At 38.9% G+C, this 27,588-nt stretch overlaps 1 protein-coding gene across 1 annotated transcript in view; it reads left to right on the plus strand.

Annotated features, from left to right (window-relative positions):
• The window catches only part of SNX25 (sorting nexin 25), an 82,658-nt gene extending 55,643 nt beyond the window's left edge, over positions 1–27,015 (plus strand). Inside the window, exons 8-19 of the mRNA XM_036382011.2 lie at positions 1,675–1,806; positions 3,651–3,926; positions 8,116–8,274; positions 11,173–11,304; positions 16,173–16,313; positions 16,874–16,987; positions 17,529–17,693; positions 20,798–20,915; positions 22,133–22,199; positions 23,354–23,535; positions 25,117–25,217; positions 25,997–27,015. Of these exons, the coding sequence (XP_036237904.2) occupies positions 1,675–1,806; positions 3,651–3,926; positions 8,116–8,274; positions 11,173–11,304; positions 16,173–16,313; positions 16,874–16,987; positions 17,529–17,693; positions 20,798–20,915; positions 22,133–22,199; positions 23,354–23,535; positions 25,117–25,217; positions 25,997–26,071 (1,662 nt within the window). The 3' untranslated portion in view covers positions 26,072–27,015. The remainder of the gene's footprint in view (positions 1–1,674; positions 1,807–3,650; positions 3,927–8,115; positions 8,275–11,172; positions 11,305–16,172; positions 16,314–16,873; positions 16,988–17,528; positions 17,694–20,797; positions 20,916–22,132; positions 22,200–23,353; positions 23,536–25,116; positions 25,218–25,996) is intronic.
• The last annotated feature ends 573 nt before the right edge of the window (positions 27,016–27,588 follow it).

The following is a 27,588-nucleotide window of genomic DNA, read 5'->3' on the forward strand; positions in this document are numbered from 1 at the left end:
TGAGCAAGGTACTCTCTGCTTTTCAGTGAGGTTTATAGAGTGAGCTTTTGAAGGCAGATATTCATATATCTGAATAGTTTTAAAGCTAAGAACAAAGTCATGTCCAGAAGATATTGGTATGGTAAAGGATAAAGGGAAGAATGGCAATGATTGTCACAGGGGAAATTTAAACATGTAAATGAGCATTTCATATAAGACAAATATAATTTACTTAAACACTGCCCAAAATTTGGGGGAGCTGTTTCAGACAAAACATAGGGAACTGCAGCTGTTAAAGAACCACATTTAGCTTGGCTTTTAAAGGCACTGATTTTATGCCAATAGTTGTGTATGTGCCCATGTAGGTGGTTTCCTCATGTGTAGCTTGAGACAATGAAACTGTTTTTCCTACATAATAACTTGGTTGCAGAGTTTCACAGGTGCTAGATTTAGGAAAATGAGCAATCATCCCAGAGAGGGAGGTATCCTGATGATGACCAGAATTGTATTATTATTGTTAGGTATCAGAAAACCCATATTAGAGAAATTATTAATGCCTCCATCTCAGAGTTCACGTCTTGCTCCAAACCAAATAAACTTTGCTATAAAATGCAAAGTCATAGGAAGACTCATTAGCCCCAGTGCCTGAGGACCTTCTTTCTTTTCAAAGGAAAAAGTGTGATTTGGTTGGTGCCTGTGAGAAACAAAGAAATTCAGACTACTTTAAGCAGTGTGTTTGGGTTCCTGGTGATAAAAGTAATGGCACTAAATAAGTGATATGAAAACTGGTTCCACTGCAAGACTGGAGGGTTGGAGGGAAAAGGTTGCTTGGTTTTGATGAGGAAACATCAAAAAATGGTCCTGTTTTTGGAAAATAGCAAAAACTTGGTCCTATTTTTCAGAGAAAGACAAGGTTATTAATTTTGTTCAGTATGGGAAGTTTTGATCATTTTGTCAGAGAAGTGTTTTGATTTCAGGTGTTTGTCTCAAAGAAAAGGCCTGGATTCACAAAAATAGTAGAGGATAAGGAAGTGATAATGGCTTTTTAATGCTACTTCTTAATGGCTGCAGCTTCTGCATGGGTACAGGAAGCCTGTGTTTCATTTCCTTTACTGCCTGATGTACACCCTCCTCACTCAGGAAAAGTCCTGAGCATTAGATCACAGAACATACTAGTTCCTGACTGTGTTTCTGATAGATGTTTTTCAATAACAATGGGAACTGGGCACCAAATGCCCTGGCAGACAAGGTATTACATCTTTCTCTGTGTCTCTGGGAATAATTGAGATACATCTCAAAGCTCTGTGGGCTGTGGTATGGAAACTGTTGGTGTTTGAAACAAGAACAGATTATTTAGCTCTCAGGCTCCTCTGCTTTGTAGGAACATTGGAAGTTAAATTTTTGACAATAGCATTTCATGAATGACTTGAAAGGCCATCTTAGTCCTTTGAAATGTATCCTGATTAGAAAGATGTGGAGGTATTTACTATCTGATAGAAGCATAGATGAATTTATCTTCTGAGTACTTAAAACTCTTTTTTTTTTTTAATGAAGCAAAACTATTACCGTAGGAGGTCTGTGTAGTTGAATCTAGGACACATTTGTGGGATGCATGGTGAAAAGATTTTCCCTATAAGGAAAGGAGTTAGAATTAGGCACTTTTCCAGTTTTTATTCTTAGTTTTCCCTTCTTCAGATTCTTCAGTTTGAAGAAATTTTGGCCAACCCTTCATACCGAGAGCACTTCCGGATCTACATGGAGAGGATGGACAAGATGGCTTTGATTGGCTTCTGGGAGTCTGTGGAAAATCTGAAGAATGCTAACAAGGTGGAAGAAGTTGCAAGCCTTTGTACATTGATGACACTGTGTGTTGTGGTATTGATGATAGGAAATGTCTTCATATTTCTGAAGTATCAATAGCATAGGATGGGTTCTAACCAATTTGGGTTTTTTTTTAGCTGCTTCATGTCAATATTTGAAGTTAATATTGCAATTAAAATTTGTGGGCGGTTGTGATGGTGATTTATTGTTGGTTGGTGTAACAACATCTGTTAAAAGGAATACTTGATATGCAAAAGGAGTAGCCCCCTCCACCAGAGAAAAAGCATGCAGTAAAGCATGCAGGCTTATTTGTATTAATTCACATGAAATCTAGAGGAACATTCCACTTGGATAAGTCTGTACATAACTGTCTCATCTTGCCAATTACAAATAGCCTTTTCCATCCAAAATAATGAAATTGTGTGTATATACATTCTTAAAATCTTTTTGGAAGAGAGGTGTTGCTTTAAAAGACCTCCCCCTAATCTGTAGCAGCTAAGTTTCTCCAGGAATGCCACACTACTGATAGAGAGAAGAAACAATGCTATATTGTAATTTTGGCTAAAATAAAGTAGGAGTTAGAACCCTGAAACAAAGATAGGGAATATCACCAAAAGTTGCAACAAGCAATGGTGCAGAGGAAGAATTTGTAGAATAAAAATTTGCTATTTGTGACCAGTGTGGTGGATTTCTGGGGGAAGCAATTAAACTTTCAGGATTCACTCTAGTACGAAATACAGATTTTATTATTGATTATCAGTTAACTTTTTGTTCACTGTAATTTTATTGCTCTTATTCCAATCAATTGGAAAACATAAAGCATCCTGTAAAGAGAGAGACAAATTGTAGAGTATGAGTAGTGAGCCATTAATACAGACTGAAAAAATGACTACCAACCAACTCAAGCTAGAGAGTGTTGATAAAAACGGTTTGTCAGGCACTGTGAAGAGAGTTCTGTAAATCAGTGTTGACTTGCAAACTGCTCATGATTGGAAAAGGTACTATAAATCATTTTATGACTGCTCAGTTGTGATTTTTTGCCCTCCTGTTCAAAACAATATGCATGTACATATGGACATGGATATATCTGCCACTACAGGGCAGCTTACACAAAGGTAGTGTCCTGCAGCCATGTATGTGGCTGTGGTATTGTCAGATGAGGCAGGTAAGGACATTGTGCCATTCTGAGGGAGTGGATAAACCCTTTTTAATTCTCTCCAGTTTAGGGAGGTGGTAATTCAGGGAACTGATAATGGGCTCTGCTGCATTACTTTCACTCTTTCCTGTTCATTAATGCAAAGTTCAATCCTTGCACTTTACTGTGCTCAGTAAAAATACCCAGCCTCCTGTACTGGTAAATGTCTCTTCCAATTGTGCTTTTCTTCCTCTAGCATTTTTTTCCCTTTTCCTCTTCAAATGAATTATAATGATGTGTAAAGTGAATTGATTCTATTCAGCAGAAGACAGGAGAGCTGATCCAGCTGAGCTTTCCCATCTGAATTTAAAATGGTGACCATACTGTTGCTCTAGCACTTTTCTTCCTTTTAATGCCAGCTTTTGGAACATGGATTTGAAAGAGTGGGTGTGGAAGCTCTGGCAATTGTAGGGCACAGCTGTTCCTTCACTTACCAAATATCCATACTTAACTTGTAAAATGGATTGCTTAGCAGAGGTGCACAGGCAGGCAGCATGCTTGGTCTCAGTGAGAGGTTTACAGATGTCTTCTCATACATTTGGATAGGAAATTAGCTTGATTATCCTTCAAATTGTGCACCTGGGTCCTGAGTCATCTTGATATTTTCAGTATCTTTTCATTATTCTTTTCTCCCTCCCTCTCCCTTGCTTCCTAGGCTGAAATACCTCAACTGGTGAGTGACATTTACCAGAACTTTTTTGTGGAAAGCAGAGAAATACCTGTGGAAAAATCCCTTTATAAGGAAATACAGCAAAGTCTTGTGGGAAATAAAGGCATTGAAGTATTCTACAGAATTCAGGCAGATGTTTATGAAACTCTAAAGGACAGATACTACCCCTCATTCATTGTCAGTGATTTATATGAGAGATCAGTCAAGCAGGAGGAAGAAAGAAGTTCTGCTCAGCTAACTCCTGAGGACAAAGATGAAGTGGTGAGTCACACAGACAATTTCTTTCACTGTTATTTAAAGTGATCTGAGAGACTGTCCTGAGAAAAGAATGTAGTAGCATCTTCTGTCCTTCAGCTTTCGACTACCCTTCTTTATTTTACTCATTTATTTATAAATATCATCACTCGTGTAGTTTCATCTGGTAAAACTTTTTGTTTACATGCTCTTTCAAATAAAATGGTACAAAATGACAGACTACTTAAATTTTAATTTAGTTGGAGTAGATAGTTCAGATTCCTAAGCCTTCTCTATTTCACATCTTTCATTATGCTCCTTAGAAACAGAGAATGCAAAACATACTTTGTCTAGGCTCAGCTGCTCTGCTTTTGAGTGGAAAAATTCTCACTGAAACATCAGTTGGTTTCTGCCCAGGCACTGTCCCTGTCTCCCATGCATTTCCTAGGTACTAAATAGGTATTAAAATTGCACAAAAGAGAAGAAAAAGTAATGTAAAATATAACCTTAGTGGTTTTTATTGATTAATTGAATAAATTATTAGACCATGTTGGAAGATAAATCTGGCACAAGAACTCTAAGTACTAAAACAGAGCATTCAAAATGTCATAAGCAATAAGCCAATGGCAACTCTTTTTGGGGCAGGTTTTTTCCTTGGGCTGTCTCAATCAGTCTTGTCAAGGCAACTTGTGTGTTGTGTTTATACAAGAACATTTTGACAAGAGCATGTCTCAGACTGTTGAGTGCCTCTTTCAGTCAGGCTGCTGCTTCAGATCAGCATGGATGTCTTCAATTTACAGTGAACTTGCTCAGAACTCAATGAAATGTAACAGTTTGTCTAAAACCAGATTTAAATAAACAAATAAGCAGAATCCAGAAGTGCTGATGTACATTCTGCAATTTAGAAACTATTTTTCCAGAACCTAAGGCTTTTATATTTACTCCTTAAATGACTTTAATTTCTGTAGGTGAGGTGCTCTAGTCTTTGTAGTTTGTGTATCAGCAAATCTGCAGAGATGAATAGTTGTAAGTAAATTACTTGCAATATGTGCTTTTATAGCTTGATGAATCTTTTCAATGCTTGTTTTCCCCTGTATTCTTTTCCTGGATAAAATATTCAAGATGTGTTTTTTAGTTTTCTCACTGCTAACTCAGCTCTCTGTTGAGAGTGGTAGGTACTTCAAAGGCTTTGTGTTCTTGTGCTTGCAGTCACTGAGGCTTTGCACAATGGCTCTGAACAGTTTTGTCCAGAACTTCTTGAAGCATTAAATGCTGTGCTTTCTAATTTCTTCATATGATTTATTCAAAGTCTAACACAGATAATGATTTCTCTGAGGAAACTGACACAATACTTTAGGGCTAGCTGTACTGATAACATCTACTTTAGCTGCCAAAAAGTCAGATTTTTCACATCAGCATCATCCGTCCTTCCTTTGAGTCCTTGGATATGTGTGGACCAGATATGAAGTCTATGTAAGCTGTGAAGCCTTAAAGACTAATATATTGCCAAGTCTGCCCATAACATTCAAAACAGTTAAAAAAAAAAATCTAACAACTAATTAAGTATGAAGTTGTATATACAGCTTGAGTATCTCTTGAATAGAGCAGTTCTTATGGTGCTGTGCCATGCTTCAGGGTTTTTGAGGTGAAAACAAATTATAAGAGTCTTTCTGAAACTTCCCATGTTCTTTCAAATTTTGGTGAAAATGCAGTACTGGCTAATAAGTTTGTGGGTTTTTTTCTCCCCATATATTGGAAATGACAGCTGAGAATTGGATGTCTCTGAAGGGATACATATTGTTAGGAAGTACAGATTGTTTTTTGTTTAGTTTGGGTCTATGTCCTCACTTCCTGGGGCACTGTGAGCATCATCTGTGTTCATTTTCTATAAATTTCACTGCTATAGCTGAATAGATAAAAGCCATCTCATGCATCTCATGCACTGCTGTAGCTGAATAGATAAAAGCCATCTCATGCACTCAAGGAGATGAGGACAAAAGGATGAGCCCTGATTAAATGTGAGAACATCAAGTCACAAGATAGGAATCTGGGAAGGGCCAGAGAGCTGGTTCTGCTCCAGATGGAACAACTCTTTCTTCTTCCCAGCCTGGTACCACTTTCTGGGACAAACCTCCACAAACCTCCAAGTATTTCTACTTGGACAAATATCACAGGTAGAAATATAGAAGCAGGCAGTGCTGGCATCCAGCAGTTTGAGAAGAGGATCTGGTGATGGCATTGGTGCTGCATGTGTCAGATCACTAAAACAAGGCAGACATCTGTGTTCTATGTCACTCACAGAAATGGAAGCCATTGTCAGCTTACCAATGAAGGGAAGACAGTGCAATCCATTATGATCTCAGCTTTGAGTGAACTGGTTGGTTGTTAAATTTGATATTTTGAATATAGGTTATTTGATCTTGTAATTCTGGCTTTTTTTTTTTTTTTGTGATAAACCTAGTGATTCAGCAGTGTTTTTTGCTTTAAGTATCTGGAAAGTTAATGACAGAGAAATCATGCAGCCTGCTTCTGGGAGCACAGCCTCACTGATTTGTAATTAATTGCAATTCTTTGACTGATAGCATTGAACTTCCTATGAAAAGTCATCTAATTGTTCTGTGTTGAAAATAGCATTTTTGATTCATTCTTTACCTCTGTGCTTCCCCACAAGTGTAAGGTTTGGGGTTTTTTAGTGGTTCTTTACATTAGCATTTTAAATAACACCCAATATTGTTCATTATTATTATTTGTGTTATTGTAGTGCCAGAAGACAACATTGTGAGCTGAGGTCTATACTCATGCTTGGAGGCAAGTTTCTGACCCTAGGAGTTCATAGTCCATGCAAAATAGAAGAAAGGACAGGGCATGGAGCTAATGGGTTTTTACTCAGCCACAGAGCAGGCAAATGCAGAGCTAGAAAAGGGCATGGATTTCTTAACCTAGAACTCCTGACTTCTGCATTATGTTTGAGGATCATGCTAAGGAGATTTGTTATTGTTGCTACTGTTATCTCTTCTCAGACTTTCTTAAATAAGATATAAGATGGAATTTACAACAGGATTGTCTCCTCTAAAACTCTCAGAATTTACAAGAGAATGAGATCTCCTTCTGTTAACTTTTTCTTTATGATACAAGGATAGTTTATTTAGTTGGAATATCATTAAATAACCTAGAACCCCTCTTCATGAGAATAGACTCAGCTTCCCACAGATAAATTTAGATATACTCAGTCACAAACAGGCCTCAAAGATCTTTGAACATAGCAGCAGTAAAAGCTGAGTGCTGTTTGCTAGATCTCAAGGTCTTCATGTCTATTTGGGGAAGTACAGTAAGAAGGGGGATGTTGAGCTATATGTCAGAAGATATTAAGGAAAATGTCACTGAAAGGTGTGAAGTTTTCTATTTTTTTGCAGCCTGTAGTACACAAGATGGAAAAAGCTATTGGTTTGTCTGAATGAATATATGAAAATGATTTATGAATTTAGGGTAAGGCATATGTGCTTTTAACACATTTTTATTAACACTTCTAAAAACAGCAGTAAAATCTGTGTAGAAAGCTAAAGGACTTGGTTTAGATTGTTCTGCAGGATGACAAATCTGTTTTGTGAAGGTTTGTGGGAGGCAGGTCTGTTTGTTAGAAATATGGAATTTTTTGGTTTTATTCGCTGCTGCCCCATCCTCATTATCTTTCAGCTCAGTGCAAAGTATTTACTTTTCTATCTGGCTCTGAATATTCATCATGACTACTGAGCTGTTTTTGCTTTTAAAACAAACTTTAACTCTACCTCTCGTTAACACTAAAGCCTTAGCTGGAAGGTCATTTTTACCCTGTTGCTGTGAGTTGACAAGGAACCGTACTAGAAGTGGTAATGAGGCTTTGTCTGTTGGGGTTTTTGGTTTTGGTTTGGCTTTTTACAACAGACTGACATTTGATGTTGGATCTGAAGGCTGGAATATCTGTTATTACCTACATTTTCATCTATATCAAGAAGCAAATGATAACTCACCTCCTGCCCCATCCCTGGCAGTGTTCAAGGCCAGGCTGGATGGGGCTCTGACCAGTCTGGTCTGGTGGGAAGTGTCTATGCCAATGGCAGTGAGATCAGAACTGTGTGATCTTTAAGGTCCCTTCCAGCTGAAACCATTCTGTCATTCTGTGAATAACTGTCTCTTTTCTCATATTAATGTAGCAATTACCCCCACCCTCTATTCCTAGAGCCAAGGTTGTTGTGAAGAAGCTACTGAAGAATGCAGCACAAGAATTAATGAACAGGCCAGTTATGCTGTAAATAAACTTCGCCAGCTAAATGACAAGCTTGAGTATAAGAAACAGGCTCTAAATTCCATTTGTAATTCACCAAAACCCGACAAAAAGGTACAAAACTTTAGTATCTTCAGTTCTTTTATTTGAATTTATTGTTTTAATTTTGGGTAAGTGTATGTTTGTGTCATATCCAGTTGTCACATTTTGGATGGGTCAGATGGTTATTTCACTCAATTTGTTAAACAGAAGGTGAAATCAGAACTTAGTTTTAATTGTTTAGTTACAATAGCTTTTAGATATGGTGAATAAACTTGTGAATGTGATATATATTGCTCTGTTGGCCATGGAATAAGGATCACTCTCCTGTGCTGCCTTGTCGGTGGCAAGGGCTGTTTCTCCCTTGCCTCCCTTCCCTGCCCTGCTGTGCCTCGGGCATCTGGCACCGCTGCTGCTGCCCGGGTGCTGCGCTGCTCAGCTCCTGTGCCCTGTGCTGCCCAGGGATGTGCTGCTCAGCTCCTGTGCCCTGTGCTGCCAGGGATGTGCTGCTCAGCTCCTGTGCCCTCTGCTGCCAAGGGATGCACTGATCAGCTCCTGTGCCCTGTGCTGCCAGGGATGCACTGATCAGCTCCTGTGCCCTGTGCTGCCAGGGATGTGCTGCTCAGCTCCTGTGCCCTGTGCTGCCCAGGTGCTGTGCTGCTCAGCTCCTGTGCCCTGTGCTGCCCAGGGATGTGCTGCTCAGCTCCTGTGCCCTGTGCTGCCAGGGATGCACTCCTCAGCTCCTGTGCCCTGTGCTGCCAGGGATGTGCTGCTCGGCTCCTGTGCCCTGTGCTGCCAGGGATGCACTGATCAGCTCCTGTGCCCTGTGCTGCCCGGGGATGCACTGCTCAGCTCCTGTGCCCTCTGCTGCCTGGGTGCTGCACTGCTCAGCTCCTGTGCCCTGTGCTGCCCAGGGATGCGCTGCTCAGCTCCTGTGCCCTGTGCTGCCCAGGGATGCACTGCTCAGCTCCTGTGCCCTGTGCTGCCCAGGGATGCGCTGCTCGTCTCCTGTGCCCTGTGCTGCCCAGGGATGTGCTGCTCGGCTCCTGTGCCCTGTGCTGCTGCTCCGGGGCACAGCACAGCGCCCTCGGCTGCAGTGCCAGCTCAGACAGACTTCCTCCAGCTAAAGGATAAAAAATCCCAGACCTTTAGGAGTGACTGATTCCTTTATTAGGAGCTAGGAGAAAGCATGCTGTCCTCAAAGGGAGAATTCGGAGTGATATGAAACTTTAACCTCTGGACTAGGGCAAACAAAAACATCCTTTTGTCTTTGCAAAGTGAAACAGGTAACTAATCTGAGAATATACTCAGGAGAAGCAAGGGGCTTGCACATGGCTTGGGCAAACTTACTTGTGTTGATTTTACAACAGGCCTGTTGTTCAGATGCAGTTGGGCCTGTCTTGTCAGCTGTAATGGGATTTGGTTGCAGATGGTAGATGGTGGGTAAGATGAACAAGGAGCCAAGGTGTTTTCCTAAAATCCTGCTGCTAGCGATGACAAAAATGTACCTGGGTATTAGTCATTGCTCAGAACCTGGCTGGCTTCTTTATACATTTTTCCTTCACTCAGGGTGAGTGTAAGACGCTTGTCAGAATAGGAGTTGACACCCCAGCTCTGGGCAGAGCCACCTCCAGGAGAAAGGTGTGGGCACTAGAGTTTGCGCCACCCTGGCTGGCTTCATTCCCTCTGTCCCTTCCACATCTTCCTTCTGCCAGAGGGTACTGCAGACAACTGAAAATGTTTGCAGCTGTTCTGGAGCGTCCCCCTTCCAACCCAAGCCCTTCTATGATTCTCTATAACTAAACCTTTATATTTTGTTCCATTCACATGAATGTTCTATGTTCCTTTTGTATTCTTGAAACCATAACAGCTATATTCTTTCTGTACTTAGGCTCTTGAGGAGGCAGGGATTGTACCCCTACTGAAGATGTGGGTTTTTCCCTTTATGTTTTGTTTCTAAAATGGTCTTGGAAAATAGCTACATCTCTGAAACAGAATAGTAAAATGGATCCAGTATTATTGTAAAGTCTCAGTATTCAGTTTGTAAATGTAACACCTGTTTACTTATGATAAAATCTTACCAGTTGTTCTGTATTTATTGAATGTTCTGGATGCTGCTGGAGTGAATGTAAGGTGATTGTAGAGAAGGCTCAGCATTGATAGCACATAAAATACAAAATTATTCTGAAGGCGAGGTATTTGCTAGAAAATTGTTATATAGCTGTCACATATGTATTTTACATCTGACATGAGACAAAAATTCTGAACAAGATAGAATTCCTGTAGCTCTGTAGAATGCACCACTTGTGGTGTAAGTGATAGAACTGATAAATTTGGCTAAGTGGTATATCATACTTAAAAATGGAAAAGTGTCATCTGCTTTTGCTGTGTTTCTAATGTCACATCTTATGTATATTTCCACCTTCTCTTGTCATACTGTCTCCTGGCAGGATGTTTGGCTATTTTTTGTGCTTTTCACAATAACAAATCCTTGCCTTTCCAAAACTAGAATGAAATAAGTGATAATTTTGAGTGATTTCTAACATAGATAATTTCCTAGAAATGAAATCTATTCCTAGGTTCTTCAGTCACATGATGTGTACCTGAAAATTATAGAGATGCCTCAGTAAGGTATATTTCATTAATTTCAAATTTTTATAAAAAATACTGTGTGTAATATATAATCCTATCTCAAGTGTCTTATATGCAGGTAGTGTGATAGTAGTTGTACTTCTAAATTGTTGGTTTTTTTTTTTAATGTAAGGGTTGACCTTTAAGATTGCTGTGTGCTCTACAAGTTTGAGACATCATTGATTTTCTCACTTGTAATTTATTTTTTTTAATCCACAGAAATTGTTCTCCCTCTGCTTTTGTACCTTTTCTTCTTTCAGAACAGTGTCCCTAAAGACATAAATCTTGTGTGCTGCACAAGCTTTTCCCTACCAATTGTAATGAATAAACTTTTCTCTGCAGATTGTTTCTAAGCTGAAGGATGAAATTACTCTGATGGAGAGAGAGCACAGTGACCTTCAGCTGCACATTGCAAGAACAGACTGGTGGTGTGAGAATCTTGGCATGTGGAAAGCCTTCATTGTCTCAGGAGAGGTAGGGGATTTTTTTCTGCCTTTTGACCTGCTGGGTCTATTCAAACTTGCATGAAAAGCAGAAGAAAAATATGTAGATACTTTCCTTATACCTGTTTATACTTAAAATTTACTTGTGGGGGAAAGAACCCTAACTTCCTCTGAGCTCCTCTTCTGTCTCCCCACTGGCTTCTATGATGCATACACAGAGTTTCTGTTCCTTAAACACTGATGTAATGGAGTTATAAAAATTACCTGCATGTACATAAACAAATTTTGGCACTGGGTAAAGTAATTTGCTATCTTAGGGGCACTGTTTTTCATGAGGACTTTGTCTTCCTGTATTACCATGCTATTGCACTTGGGTGCAGTTGTGTCTCTGCTGTGTCTCAAAGATGCAGTGCTTATACTTTTTGGGTTTTGTATTTAATGGCTGTACTGTTTCAAGGGGCTTGAATGCCTGGAAAGAAAGTGCTTTATATCTCTAAGTTGTAGAGGTTGTTACTTTTTTTTGGTCTTGTTTTGCTGTTCCATTTGAGCATAGGCAGAAGTTGTAGAATGCATGCAGAAAAATGTGATGAAAACAGAAAGTATTATCATCTTCTGGCTCTCTAGTAACACTTACCATGAAAGGAACTCAGTGAATGCTTGCTATTTAGTAAGTGTAGGCTGACATACATAAGTAGTCTTCTTGACAGTATCACTATGAAGATCTAAAGATTAATTGGGTCTCTACTCCCTTGCCTTTGTGTGCCACTAAGAAAATGTTCCTGAAAAGAATACAAATAGTTTTCTTGAGGTAACTCTTTGTTGAAGCAAAAAAGTATGTGCTGTGGAGTTTATTTGGTTGTGTCTTAAGCTCTTGCAAGCCAGGTCTTTCAACAGTTAAAGTCACTGTAAAAGAAATAAATCCAACAGGTCAAAAAATTTAAGGTGCCAGTTTTAAAACCAAATTCTCTATGTGGAAACATCTGTATTTTTTTGTTGTAATGCTGTTTGCAGGTGGCACTATTGAGAACTGAAAAGTTCTTAAGTTATCTTCTTAAGAGTTATTTGTAGCTTTTGAAACCTGGTCTTAAAATCTGGTAAACTCTGGGTGCAGAATGGCAGCTTTCTGCACAAACATACATATTTATATAACATAGTATACACATATTTATATGTCATGTTTATATACAAATTTTTATCACATATTTATATTTATGTAACCATATCCACCTGTCCAGTGTCTCTCTACCAGAGGAGAAGGTGCTTTGGCTAAATTGGAGAGATATTGGAAGAGGCTTTTAATTGCTTGCTGCCTTAGCTATGACTCATAAGTAGTACTGGATTAGGAAATTAAATATAGGCTTGCACTATAAATTGTGCTGTTTGCAGCTCCATGCTTCAAAGGGTAGGCTGGAGAAAACATGGGTGTTGTAGTTATCTATGGTAATTAATTGCTTGAGAATATTCTAGCTGCAGATGATGATTTCAGGGGGCATGAGTAAATGACCTAGTCTTTCTATCTGCAAAATACATTGTTGCCAATCCCAGAATATAGCTCTGTGATTTTAGAGAGAGAAAATCTTGGCCCTGTTGTTAAGCAGAAAAGTTTAGTAAAAGTAATTTTTGCTATTGATCTTGAGCTGAAAGTGTAATAGCCAGTCATTGAGCTTTTAAACTGATCTGCTAAATCAGTAAACAGAGAATGCACAAAAGAAAAAAATTACTTAAGTCTTGGGGAAAAAACATGTCCAAACTCTTGTTTGTAATCTCTTAGCTTGAATATTTCAGTCTTTATACTTTTGAGTAATTTAAATATACTAAGCCTATGTGTGTGAACTATATATATATATATATTTTTTTTTTTTTTAAATCAGTGTAAATCATATAATCTCTAGGTGTCTTTTGGTAGCTTTTTATTTTTAATAAAACTTACTTTGGAGACTCAGTGTTTTGGCTGACTGATAGAGGTTGAAAAATACAGTAGGAACATGCAGAGTGAGGGGGCCTATGATAACAACTTGTGTAATTCTGAGTGTCTCTTCCCCATAACAGGTATGTAATTTAGAGCTAAATAATCTAACTAGATGTACTTGCTTCAATTGTTTTGGCCTTGTATCATTTAATGTTTTAACAGATATTCTGTCTTCCTTGTACAAAGAATGACTGTTTCAGAGCATAACGTCTTTTAAAAGAAGTCTATGGCTTTCAGAAGGAATTGAATTTGTAGATCTGAATAAGGTGAAAAATTTGCATGTTTCTTGTGGTTACCACACTACGCACCTGGACTAGAGGTGGCTGAAAAGCTGCTCAGTGGACAGGAACTTGGGGCTGCTGGTTGACAGCTGTCTGCACATGAGCCAGGAGCGTGCCCAGGTGGTCAAGGAGACCAAATGCATCCTGGCCTGTATCAGAAATAGTGTGGCCAGCAGGAGCAGGGAAGTGATTTTCCCCCACTACTTGGCAGCACCTGAAAACAGGGCTAGAGAAGGGTTAGGAAGGTTGGGAAAAAGCTGGATGTTTTTTTGGGCAGGAGCATTAGAAGCTCAGTCTCACAATGTGGCATGTGAGGTTTGTGTTCAGCAGGATCTCTGGGCTTTAGCTCTGACCCCTGGAGCACCTCTTGGCTGGAAACAGTAGAAATGCTGGTGGCTTGGCAGATGTGCAGCTCATCTTGAGCAGGCTGCAGGTCTGTCAAGGGTAAATGCAACCCTTGAACACATTAGGAGGGAGTTTCCACTCAGGATGAGGAAGTGTTACAGTCCATTGCAGGTGCTGGGCCATGTCCCTTGAGAAGGGGGCATTTGAATGAGGTACTTCTCCCATGAGAAGTGGTTCTGAAAGCACTTTCAAATTTCATTTGCTTAACTTAGCAAAAGGGAGAATCAGAGGAATATGGCTCTATAGTTTGAACTAATGCATGATAGCAATTGTATGAGGTGGTGCCTGCTAACAGCAGAGAACTAGATCTCCTGGTTTAGAAGACCTCCTAACATTCAATTTTTCTCTTTTCCAGTTTATTCATTAATTTGGAAAAACAAATTCACAAGCACCTAAGTTGATAAAAAAATTTGCATTCCTAAGAAGATCCTGAAAGTTTTCAGTATTTATTTGAGGGAACTTGGAAAAAAAAAAAAGCTGTAACATGTCTACATCTGGTAATTGGAATTTGGAGGATTCTGCACACAGCTTGAAGCAGGAGTACTAAGTCCTCCCATTTTGAAAATGTGCTTTCAGAGGGTCTGTGCTCTCTCCTGACAATTACAGTTCAGCAGACCTTACACATGCAAACCCCTGCCCTGGGAACAAATTTAGCATGGAAAATCATAGACATGACTCAAATCAGCAATTTCAGCACTCATCTCCCAGTGTTGAAAAGTGACAGCCAGGAGGTGTTTGTGGGTCACCTACAAACACAGATCCAGTGTAGCTCAGGGTAGACAGGGCAGGGACTGTCCCAGACAATCCCAGTTGTTCTGCACCATGTCTCTCTGACCTGCACCTTGGAGGCTGTTCAAGCATCTATTTCTGCAGTAGTCTGGCAGGAGATAGGCACTTCTCCAAATAGCTGCACTGAGAACCAGGCACATTTGCAGGCATTCAGGCTGGTGCTTTGTATTCTGTCTGAGTGCTGCTGCAGCTTTTTGACAGAGATTTGTGAAATCTGGGCCTCAGACTTGGCTTCCCAGTGGTCCTTGTGCAGCTTTATGAGGACTGCATCACAGGCAATATTATCAATGTACAGCTCTGAATAGCTTAAAAATATGCAGGTACATTTCAGCCACATGGCTTTTACAAGGGTGATGTAGGTGCTTGTCAAATTATTCATCCACAGCATTGTGTTGTCTCTACAGGCTTCTCAGAAAAGGTGTCATAATTATATGAATTTTAACATTTATTCTTATCCTCATTAGATTCATTAAATATTCTTTTTATTTTTTTAAGCTTTAAGGTTATAACTTTGCTCAAAAAGACTGGGAGTGGTATTTTATAACTACCTTATCATTATTTGCATGTATATAAAGACACAAGCATTGTAGAGTGAAATATTTTATGCATTTCTGTTTGTTTTTCATAATCAATCTGGGTGTCTCCTCAAAATAAGTAAAATATTTGCTGCCAATAGGACATAAGGATGAAATTCTTACGCCAATTCTTATATCAAATTAAGAAACAGTGTGGTCACACTGCTGCTGTCATCTCAAGAAAAATTGTTTAACTTTGCTGCAATGGGAAAACATTGCAGCAGTGTGGTTAATTGCTTCTGTTTCCTCTGGCTGAGGATTGTAGTTGGATTTATCAGTATTTTTGTAAAATTGTGAGTTCCTCAGAAACAGTGCATGGATACCACAAACTGTGCAAGGAGAACAGCTCAAGTGAGCAGAGAAATCACTCCCTAACAGCAGCAGCTGTTGCTAGACCCAGCTGCAGAGCTGCTGTGCCTGGTGTGTGGGTGAGCCTCAGCAGAAGCACTGGGAAGGGAGGGTGGAAATGAAGGAAGAACACTCAGGTAAATACAGATAGGAGAGATGGAGCATTGATCAGCAATCACAAAGCTACATGGTAGGTACCTTAAAAACCAAAATAATACACTCAGCTGTTTGAAGAGGACATGTCAGGGAGATGTGGTTGCTGGTGGACAGCATTGCAAACTGTAGGTAAGGTGTAATAGTGGTTAGCTGTAGGACTGGTTCAGGACTGGTACAGCACTTTGGGTGATGGTTACTTCATTAAGGGAATTGCTCCATATGTAGCCTTCAAATCTTAAGAGAAGTGTGGGACTGATGACTGAGTTTGCAAGCCAGTCACCTGTTCACTGTTCAGATGTTCCTGTGTTCACAGTTAAATGTTCCACCGTTTACTTTCAGCAGATATTACCTTATCTGTTTTTATTTCCCCCACAAGGTTTTAGAAGAGAATGGAGAACAAGTGCCCTGTTACTCTGTCATGGTGAGTTTACAAGAAGTTGGTGGAGCTGAAACTAAGAACTGGACTGTTCCCAGGAAGCTCAATGAGTTTCAGAACCTACACCGCAAACTCAGCGAGGTACGAATCCTGGTTATGGGAGGGAAAAGATACAAGCTGCCAAAATTTTCCAGAATAATAACAATTTAATGCTTCCAGTTTTAATGCCAGCCTTTTGGCTTTTAGTCCTTTAGAGCTGGATTGCCTTCTGCATATTTCTGGTCTCTGACAGATGATTATAAAACTTGTTTATAATTTTTTTCCCCTTAATAATGTTTTCCTGGACTAACCCCATTTCAAAATGGTATATGCTCTGCACTGTCATACAAGAGTCTGCTATAAGAATGAGGTTTTATGTCTGGCTCCTAGGGAAGTATTAAAAATGACAGCTTTTGCAGAGAGAGAAGGTTGGGATTTTTTTTCCCAGTGCTTTAACCTTTCTGTCTGATAAGGAATAGATAATGGTGCTGTAAAGGGCAAGAGTTTAGATGTGTCAGCCTATAATGGTAAGGGGAAGGTGTTTTCTTGAGAGGGGTGAGGAAGTGAGATGAGAGCAAAAAGGAGTCTCTTCATTTCCATCCTGAACCACCTGGCTTTTTCTCTGCATACATCTTAGCTGAGCTCTCCTTTCTCCTACACAGTGTTTTCCATCATTAAAGAAAGTTCAGTTGCCTTCTCTCAGCAAGCTGCCCTTCAAATCCATAGACCAGAAATTCATGGAGAAATCCAAGAACCAGCTTAATAACTTTCTGCAGGTAAGAAAATAAAGACAAAACCAACAGATATCTAAACAGGAGAATTGAGAGGCTGCTGCCTCTCTATTCCCTAAAGAAAGAGCCTAGAACAAATAGGTCAAATGTAAAATTTGACACTATAAATGTCAAAGTTGTCCAAAATGCCTGAAGTTGAGATGAGTTTGACTGATAGTAACCATTCCTCTAGTAGTAAGTTAATTTAAACGTCAATTAATTAAAGAACCATAAATAATGAATCCTTGAATTGCCACTTTCAGCTAAAACTCCTTCATTCACAACATTCACAACAAATTCCTTACACATGAGAAATTGTTATAAAACAAGAAAGTTGTAAGACTAAAAGCTTTATTCTTATTAGTTTCAGTACTTCAGAAATAGTTTCTTAAAGTATCTTTGTGAGATAGGGATTTTTTTCTCACACTAGCTCTGAGCTGTGATTTAATCAGTTTTATTGGATGCCTCAATACATCTTATTCCTTAACAAGAAATATTTAATTGATGTGTTGCTGTGTTGTGATGTGTCATTATTTTTGTTTCATAGAAATTACTCTCTGATGAAAGACTCTGCCAGAGTGAAGCACTTTATGCCTTCTTGAGCCCCTCCCCAGAGCACCTCAAAGTTATTGATGTGCAAGGCAAGAAGTCATCGTTTTCACTCTCCTCATTTCTAGAACGACTTCCTGGTGATTTGTTTTCTCATCAGGAGGTAAGTGGTAGAAAAGCAATCTTCCAAATTTAATTACCTATCCTAAGTAAGCAGGGAGAGTCATTAGTATTTGACTGGCAGGCAATATTTCCAAAGGTCATTTGTCATTTACTGTAAGTGAACAAAGAGAAGAAAGAGCCACCTATGAATTTAAAAGATGTTTATTAATAAAACAGATTTCCTGCCTTTTGGTACATGCATATAGGCAAATGTGTAAGCTATCACAAATAAACAAATTGCAGTTCATGTGGGATTGTTTATTTTTTTTACAGCAGAGTTTTCCACTTTTTGAGTTCTGGCCATGCATATTTCAGAGAGGTTTTGGCAGGTGAAAATACTCTCACTTGGGAATATTCCCTTGGCAAGAAAGAACAGCTGTGTATCCCTAATTTCAGGACAACTTCATAAGCAGAGCTAGTTTTGACAAAAAACTGTTGGCAAATAGTACAGGCTTACTGAGGGCGTTTGCAAGTGCAGGCAGGAGTCTATGTAGGCAAACCAGATGGAGAATTTGTTATTAAGCCATAAAACCCCATTGTTTATCAAAATGCAATGAATAATAGATTAGTGACCAAAATAGCTCATTGACTAAATTGACCATAATTCCATGGCACTCTGTTCTGTATTGTTCATATTCAGATAATGCAACATTCAAGGAGATGTTTCTATTCCCCCTTTTAGTTACATGTTATACAAAATTCATTTGAAACAGTTCGTTTCTGACATGCTGTAGTTGTCTAGAGCGGATGGGTCTTATGCAGGATAATTTGAGATTGGGGAGCATGTATACTTCTAGGCTTTTATAGGGAGAAAGGTGGTCTTGCATCTCATAAATAAGAAAATCCTATATATGTACCTTCCAAAAGAATGCTGTGTTTGCATCTAGATGCTGAATGCATGTGCCTCATTTCAGAGTAATAAATATAAAGGAAATTTGAGAAACTAGTTTTACTTTGATAGAAGTACTGCAGTTATAAAATCCCAAGTGCTTTCACTAAAATGACTAATGATAGGTAGAAGTAACATAAAAGTATTGAAGTGTGAAGCTATTTATATTTTGCTATTTAATTGAAAAGCATCCTCAAGACATTGTATTATGGGAGATAGATATTGTATTATGGGAGTGTGTAGGAGGAAATAGTTGGGAAATACAGGAGAAGGAAAGAGAATTTTTGATACCAGTGTGTGAGAGGAGAAAACAAATAAACAAAGCAGAAATTATGCAACTGTTACTACTTCACATTTCTCTTCTCTCTCTTCTCCCTTCTTTCCTTAAGCTTACACATAACAGAATACAGATGGTGGGAACTCTTAGATCCTATGAATGAGTATGTCAAACAATTGCCCTAAAGTGAAGGTAATAAAATGAAATGGAGGAAGACAGATTGGGAGGCAGTCTGGGACTAGCTCTGCTGTTTCCTGGATTCCCATGTCTTTCAGAAAGAGCTTTGGATCAGCTAAGTCTTGCCCCACTGATAGCATCTTGGATACTTTCCTAAAGCAGTTAAACTGGGCTTAAATCATTTGGTACAAGGTCATAAATGAAGTTGGTTGTGTTTAAACCACATATATATATATTTAATCGTGTTCTTTTTGTAACTGAGACTTCCTGGTTTAGTTTGTGTTTTGAACTTTGTAGTATAGAATGCTCTCATTCAGCTCTCTTTGCCCTTAATCTCATCTCACATTTTTCAAATATATGCCAGAGCAATAATATTACCTCTTGAGTGTTGTGTTCAGGATTAGATACTGCAGCAATTTCTTTATATATAAAGAACTCCTTGGACAGGGTTAGCTTAAGAATGTATTTTTAGCTCTCTAGACCAAAACCATATCAGAGCAAAAATGCAGTTGATATCATCTAGAAAGAAGGGCTTTTAGATTTATAAATCTACTGAACAGAAAATGCACTGTAGTGTAAGAACTTACAGTTCTTGTTGCATTTTCTAAATGACAGGAGATTCACTGAATAGCAGAACAATAAACCAATTTTAGATGATCGAATGATGAGGATGAAAGGAAGAGATGATTGATATCTTTGAAAACTGGGCTGGAGAAGAAAATTTGCACATCATTGTGACCATTCCTGATCCAGAGACTGGGACATTGCACCAGCCTCAGTGGAGGTCAGGTCTGCCTGTCTTTAGCTTTGCTGGAAGCAAAGGCAGGCAGGGCAAGATCCAGGAAAGCAAAGGGATGTGTTGGCTGCCATGAGTAGTGACAGGAGTTGTAGTCCTGATCCTGAAACAATCTTCATGATAGTGAGAAACAACCTGCTGTCTGCCCTTCACTCTGAAATAGATGGTACTGCCAGAATGGAGGTGGTTCAGCCCAGTTATCTTCTGGGAGTCTATGTGAATAGCTCTTCTCCCTTTGCTGCCCTGAGCTGGGGTATCCTCAGGCTCAGGTCACTAAGTATCACAATTTGTGTTTCTGGCTAGTTCCCTTTCCACTGCTGGGTTTGGCTCCCAGCTTACTTCAAGGACAACTGGCTGGGGCCTAATCCCACTGAGGGGCTTCAGCTGTGAAGGCACTGTCTGTTCTCCTGGGGAACCAGCTACCTGCTTTTCCTGGTGTAATAACCAGATTTTCCCCCTTTCTTCTCAGCTGTTTGCGTGGCAAAGAGCTCCAGCTGTCTAGCTCCCCATCCTGAATGTTTTTTATGGGTGTTGTGTCAGAGGGAGCTTTGCAATCACAAACACTGCTGAGTGCCATCTCCTGCTTACAGCTCTCACCTGTTTCCTAGCAGTACACGACTCCCACATCTTTCTTTCATCCAGCTGGTGTTGATGGGGCAATAGAGGCAGTTGATTCTGAAAATCTGGGCAGCATTGAGGTGCTTACTGGGGCAAGGCTGCAAGCAGAAGATACAGCAGTGATGATAATCCCAGCAGTGCAGTGTCCTCATCACTTTAGTCCAATGGGAAGTTTTCATGATCCCTAGTGAGATTCCTGTTTGCTAGATCCTGCCAGCAGCAGTTTTTGCCTCTGTTTTTTGAGAGGACTGGCTGTGCTCCTTCTGCAGAGCATGGCAGTAACTAAATCCATTCTGGAAGAAGGCTGGGGAACTGCAGCACACACCCATGTTGTCCCTCTCTTCCCAGGAAGAAACAGAAGAGGACAGTGACCTGTCAGACTACGGAGAGGAGGTGGATGGGAAGAAGGACTCTCTTGCTGAGCCGTGTTTCATGCTGATTGGAGAGATTTTTGAACTGCGAGGAAGTAAGATGTAAACCTGCTCAGTTGCTAATGGAATCTCTTGGCTCTGTAGGACATTTCAGAATTCAATTTTTTTGCTGTTTCGATAAGTGCACTCTATATTGCACCTATTCTTTATTCTTCAATCTATACAGCCAGTTTGGGACCAAGCTATTCTTCAGTAGTTCGTAACTTTGGAGCTTTCAAGCTTTCATTCAAAAGTGAAATTACAATATAAAATGGCAGTAAAAATGTAACTGGTAGGGGAGAGCATTTACACTTAATAATATTAAATTTTTCATGAAAAGATTAGAAAAAAGGGACAGTAGTATTCTTTTTGTAAATAGGCTCTTCATTAGATTGTAGGAATTCTTGAGTAAGGAAGGATGGCTTTATTATAGAACATGTCTCTGACAAAGAAATATAATTTTAATATCAATTTAAAGTAAATTATAGATGCATTTTAGTTCTGCAAATTCTATGATGAAAATTATACTAGAATTGTGCTATATTTAAATACTGGATTCCCCCCCCCCCCTTATGTAACTGAATGATGATAATAAAGTTATTTTTGTTTCTGTTTCAATGTGCAGCCACACATGATGCTCTATAAAATTATTTACGGGGTAACTATTGCAAAATGCGTCACCTTCCAAAAATGGTAGATGTATCTCCCAAATATAGACTTTATTGTGATGTTGAACAGTAGGAAAGGAAGGTTTGCCAGTAATTACTAGGAAGCACTCACTTTTGTTTCATTTATTTGTAATAGAAAGCTGACTGCTTGGTTTCAGTGAAAATGTTTTCAGAATTTTAATGGTGCTGCTGTGTGTACTTTATACTAATAGTTATGAAAAAGGTGAGAAGTTTGAAAATATTTGGGGTTTTTTTGTAGTAGAAAAAGGGTTTTAAGTAGTTGTATTGCTCAATAAGCTTGAAATATTCTTGAAACATATAAAAATTTACGGTATATCGTAGAATGCATTTTATATGCATGTTATATAATCTGCAGGACTTAAAAACCATACAGCAAACAGTACAAGGAATGTGATCAAGAAAGATGAAACCGCTGTACAATTAATGGAATCTTAGAAAGGGTTATAACAATGTGTTTACTGTAGGGGTGGATTGTTTGGGTTGGGTTTGGTGGGAGGTAGGGGGAAGTTTTTGCACATGGTCATGGGTTCTGTAATGTTATTAACTTCTTGGTCATTATTTTTAATAATTTTTTGTTGTTCTAGTGTTCAAGTGGGTCAGAAAAACATTAATTGCACTAGTACAAGTCACTTTTGGAAGAACCATCAACAAGTAAGTAGCTGTTGCTTTAACTGAACTTTCATCATTATTCTGTTAGAAAAAAGGCTGACAGAAGAACTGTTAAAAATAATCTGGACATCCTGTTGGATATGGTAATCTGCATTTGTTTTCCACAGCTCAATTTACAGCTATGTTATATTTATTAGAGAAAACACAGATATGTGAATTATCTTCATGCTGCCAGGTGAGGCCTGCCTGAGGCTATGAGCATACCTGTCTGTAAACACCTTCATATGGAAAGCTGTATCCCTGGTCAGAAACAAATTTTAGAAGTATTCTATCAGCACAGCAGGCTGTTCTTTGTCCAATCAGTGACTAAATTTTGCACTTGCCAGCATGGCTTTTAAAGCCTCTGATGTGTATTATGTAGCAGTAAATTGCACTGGTCTCAGACAGTATCCACTCACTGAGTTTTAAATTGATTGGTTCATTTGTTCATACCCTGCTGATAACTGGAAAATGTCTGAAGGAGGACAGAGAGGCAGAGAATTTCTGAGCATAGCTTGCATGCAAAGTTCCTGTGTAGCTTTTACATGTAGGTTGACTTTATTGATTTTAAGGGATTTGGCTGTATGGCAGCAGCACTGACTGGAGCCTGCTCTACCTTAGACTCCTGGTGCTGAAGGCTACAGTGAGTGGTGCAGCCACAGGAAGAGGCTGCTATCTCTGTCTGTAATCTCTTCAGTAATGTGCTTTGCTATCTGTGAAGGAACTTACTGTGCTTCTATCAAAACTGTCTATTTTTATCCTAGCAGGCACATCTCCACAGGCAACTAGTTTGGAGTTTGCTACTATTAGTGACCTGATTTTCCTGACTTTTCCTGGTGGAGCATTTGTAGTGCCTGTCCTTGAAATGTAGCTTTGATGTATATTTCAATGTAGTACTTGTAATTTGAAATGGATGTTTGTGGATTACCTTGAAAAGCTGCCTTCTCCAGATCTAAGTGATGTATCAGGAGTGACCTAGATCCTAGAGCACCCAGACCTGAATATGACCTGCTGTTATGCCAATGAAATCAACTCAGGCATACTGGCAAAATTACATAACAAAGAACATCTCTTCCACTACTTTGAGGAGTAAGAGAATAAATATGGATAAAACATGAGACTAGCTCTGATGGGCTCCCTTCTCCACTTCTTTACAGGCAAATCCGTGACACTGTACACTGGATGTTCAGTGAGCCAATGCTTGTTTACTACATTGGGGTGTTTCGAGATGCTTTCTGGCCAAATGGAAAGTTAGCTCCAGCACCAAGAGCCAAGAGCGATGAACAAAAGCAGGAGACAAAACAGAGAGCACAGCAAAAACTACTTGAAAACATTCCAGGTGAGTTCACTTTGATTCTGCTTAATCACAGATCTAATAACTAATAAGGAAACTGGTTAATCAAATTATTTTCATGTAGACTTTTAAGTTATGATTATTTGCATAAACAAGGATTATTTTCGTCTTAGTCTTTGCCTCCCCTGCCTGTCTGCTAAAAGGCATAGATTCAGATATTACTGGTGGATGCAAAATCAGAATTGCTGCATTTTTGTGCATAATGTTCGTCAAGGAATCTCAGTCAATTCTCTCTCTGCTGGTTCTCTGTGAGCAATTATGTGGCTCTGCTACTTGGAATTACTTGCCAAATAGGGACAGTGGCACCACCCCAATTGCTCTTATATTTTGAAGTTGGAGAGCAAGTGATCTATGCATGCCATCAGTGTTGTGTGTTGTCTGTTTCTGATAAGAGGTCTCAGGGCAGTGAACATTAGAGTGACCTGCAGCCTGGGCAGAAGAAGTTCCTAGATGGAGTGGTTTTATCTGTACTTTCCTTCACCTGCCCTTATCTCCCAAGCCTGGGCAGCTGCTTTTTCAGCCAGAATGTTTTTGGGGCACTATTCTGAGATGCTCCATGCTGTCCCACTCACAGGACAGGAAATGCAGTTACATATTTCTGACTCCTCAGAGATCATGTGAACCCAAAGGCACCTAACTGAAAAGAATCAAAATCATTACCGTTAGCACTTGGAAATGCACTTCAGCATAGCTTGAATGCTTTTTCTCTGCTCTGTGTGAAGAGAATGAGCTATTTTATGGCTTCACTTAGATATCTCGTATACCCCCATGCATTAGGCAGTTTAATCAACTTTTGCAGCACAAAAGGAGTAAGTATGCATGGAAAATATTTGTCTTTTGATGTGTAAACTACCCTTCCATTTACTGCCTGTGTTATATACTCATCTACTTACCTAAATAGCCTTCCATAGTTGGTTTATGGTATTGTTTGATTTCCTGTTTGTTTCTGAGCTTGGAGCCATATGTCAAGACATAGCTGAATGCACCTTAGATTAATGATGGAACACTGAATCACTATTTATTCTCTAATTTAATCCAAAGTGTAAATAATTGACTTAGAATTCTCTTAACTGCCTTCTTGTGGGAAGTATTCTCTGTGACAATTGAGTAGCAATTAAAGTGCTAAATTTATTTTAAATGCTGTAGAAGTTGTGCCTTTGGCTTAAGGTGTATTTAAGTGAGAGGTTTAATGATGTGTGAGATGAGACTTGACTCAGTGAGGTGAACTACTGAAAAGGTATGTGATGCATCATGTTAGAACACTTAAAATGTTCTGAGATGCACACACTATTATCTATTGGGTAACTGGAGAATAAGGATATCTTTTGAAGCTGTGTTTTTAAAAGGTTGGTGAGTAGGGACTCTGTGTTATCTTGTAGTCAAGGGCCAATTAAGTGCAGTGGCTTTTTCCCCCTCCTTTTTGGGTCTTTATGGTTGAACTAGATGATCTTGAAGGTCTCTTCCAACCTTTATGATTGTGATTATGGGTAGCAGAATGATGATTCTGGCTGGAGGTTTTGCCTAGCATGAGTGAAACAACATAAACTGAAGTAATGTTTGTTGCAGATACTCTGCAGAATCTCGTTGGACAACAAAATGCCCGTCATGGTGTAGTGAAAGTGTTCAATGCATTGCAAGAGAGAAAGGCTAATAAGCATCTACTTTATGTGAGTAACCAGAAAAGTACCTTTTTAACTTCATAATCCTGTAAGTTACTGAGCTCCACTCACTCAGTATTGAAGCCTAGGGAGTGTGGTTTTGCAGAGATTTATTTATTATTAAAATAAGTCAGTTGCTCTATGTTTGATCACTTGACTAAGTTTGAATAACAAAAGACTGTTTAACAGCAGCGTTGTTTTTGTCTAAAAGAGATCTTCCACCCCATACAATGTGCCTGACTTCCTAAGGTACAAACTAATTTCTTCATACAGCTTAGAAAAAGAAACATTCCTTGGAGAATCCTAGAGAAGAACTCCAGAACTGGTTCATAGTTAGGACATGACAGCCTTCCAGAAGTTCCACTCCTCATCTGTTGGGAATAGTTGGAACATGCAGCTGGATCTAAGTATGACACCTTCACAGTCAGTCAGTCTCTTCTGGCACATTCCAGACCGCAGCCTGTCACTCAGTGCTGCCCCAGTACCAGAGAGAAGGTGCATGCCCTGCTGCTTGCCTAGGGTGCTGTGGAGTCTTTGACACAACAGCACCAGTTTATACTGGGTGGGAAATCCCCATCTGAATGGAGCTGCCCTCAACACTTGCCTCCCTTCAGTCTTAAGACATTTCCCATGTTATCTGTAGGGCATGTGCTAACATCTGGATGAAAGAAAAGTATGAATGCAATCAAACCTATGTGTTTCTGTTATTTATGGTTACCTAAAAATGACAGAAAGGAAGAGAAATTTTGTTGGCACCTGCATCATTTAAACTCATTTCTGTTTTTCAGGTTTTGCTGGAACTGCTGCTAACTGAACTGTGTCCTGAGCTGAGAGCTCATTTAGAGCAGCTTAATGCCACTTAGGTTTGAATCTGCACAATTGGACCACTAGAGAAATGTCTATGTTCAAGAATAGACATGAAACTTATTTTCCTCTTTTCCATAGAGGACTGAGGACTATGATGATTTTTAGCATTTTTCTTTCCTCTAGAGTTTTTTGTGAAGTACAGACTTGAAAAGATCTGATGCTGTTGTAGGGTAGACAAAAAAATGCTGTATAGCTGCCAATTTTTATTTAAATTGTTCTATTTGACTACTCCTCTGTTTCAAATATAGATTGAAAAATAAATGTTCATATATGCTGAAAGAAACCAGAAGATATTTTAAACATTTATGGAAAGAAATTTTGCTTATAGTGGTAAACTAATGAATGTTGTACAGTTCTAATCTCCTCACTGAGGATCTGAGCATTCCTTTTTTTTTCTTGTGTATTGAAAAAGCCTTGTCGTGCAATACTACATGTAAAGCTATTGTGAAAATTTTATCAATTTTGGTTTTACCAAAGATTTCCTGTAGTTTGAAGCATTTGTAAGCAATAAATATCACAACTGGATTGCAGCACTTGATATGAGGCTGTACTGACAACGGATCAATGGGTTTGACAGCACTAGTTTCATAAGAAGTATCTACATTGCTTTGAAGTCTGTGTCAAAATTATGTATTGTAAACTGGTATGTCCTAACAGAATGCCTGTGTTTAATGTTAGTTCAAAGATTAGTGCTTATGAATTGCTTCGATGAATGATCAAGTAGACATTTAATTAAACCATTCTGATAACTTCCCTGATATTACTCAGGGCTGTTTTATTCAAATGCCCCAATTTCAAATAACCTTCAAATCTTTCTCTTATTTTATACAAGGAAAGAAAACTGTCTTCAGTGGTTGGGTTTTTTTTTAAATTTATGTAAAAATATGTAAATATGATGTTAATGCACATCTAAATAATTAAACATCATCAAAAATCCCTAGCTGACACTCATTACTGTCTTCTCAATTCAGTACAGTTGTGCTCTTAGAAAAACTACTTGCAGTTATGACTGGCTGTATTGTAAGGTACATACAATCTGCATGATCTATATAAATCAACATTTTTAGTAACATCTAACCTTCTATTCTAACAGTTTCAGAAGAGTTTGCAAGTCGTGGCACAGTACTAAGAAGCAAGGCAAATTCTACACTTACAAAGCTTCATAAGTAAATAGGCATTTAGAAATGTGCAAGCTGACCACAGCAATCAGTAAGTTTTCCTAGTGGCTAATCAAAGTGTCTTTTAATAAAAGATCCAGCTTGACATTGCTCAGACATAAATACTCCTAGCCAAAAGATTTCCAACTATTTCTAATACAGAGGCAGTGTGAATGCAATATGGAGAATTGAGAAAAACAGGCCTTGTCTTGGGGATGTATATTCAATATTTCCATACTAATGTTTGGGGCTTTTTTCCCACAGTTCTGTAAGTAGTATTTATTAGTTTTAGAAGCTGGTATGGTTTGAATTGTAAAACTTAGGGTTCTACTGGACAGTTTCCAACTTTGAGTCTC

Source organism: Molothrus ater, chromosome 4 (genome assembly GCF_012460135.2).
Source record: "Molothrus ater isolate BHLD 08-10-18 breed brown headed cowbird chromosome 4, BPBGC_Mater_1.1, whole genome shotgun sequence".
NCBI lineage: Eukaryota > Metazoa > Chordata > Aves > Passeriformes > Icteridae > Molothrus > Molothrus ater.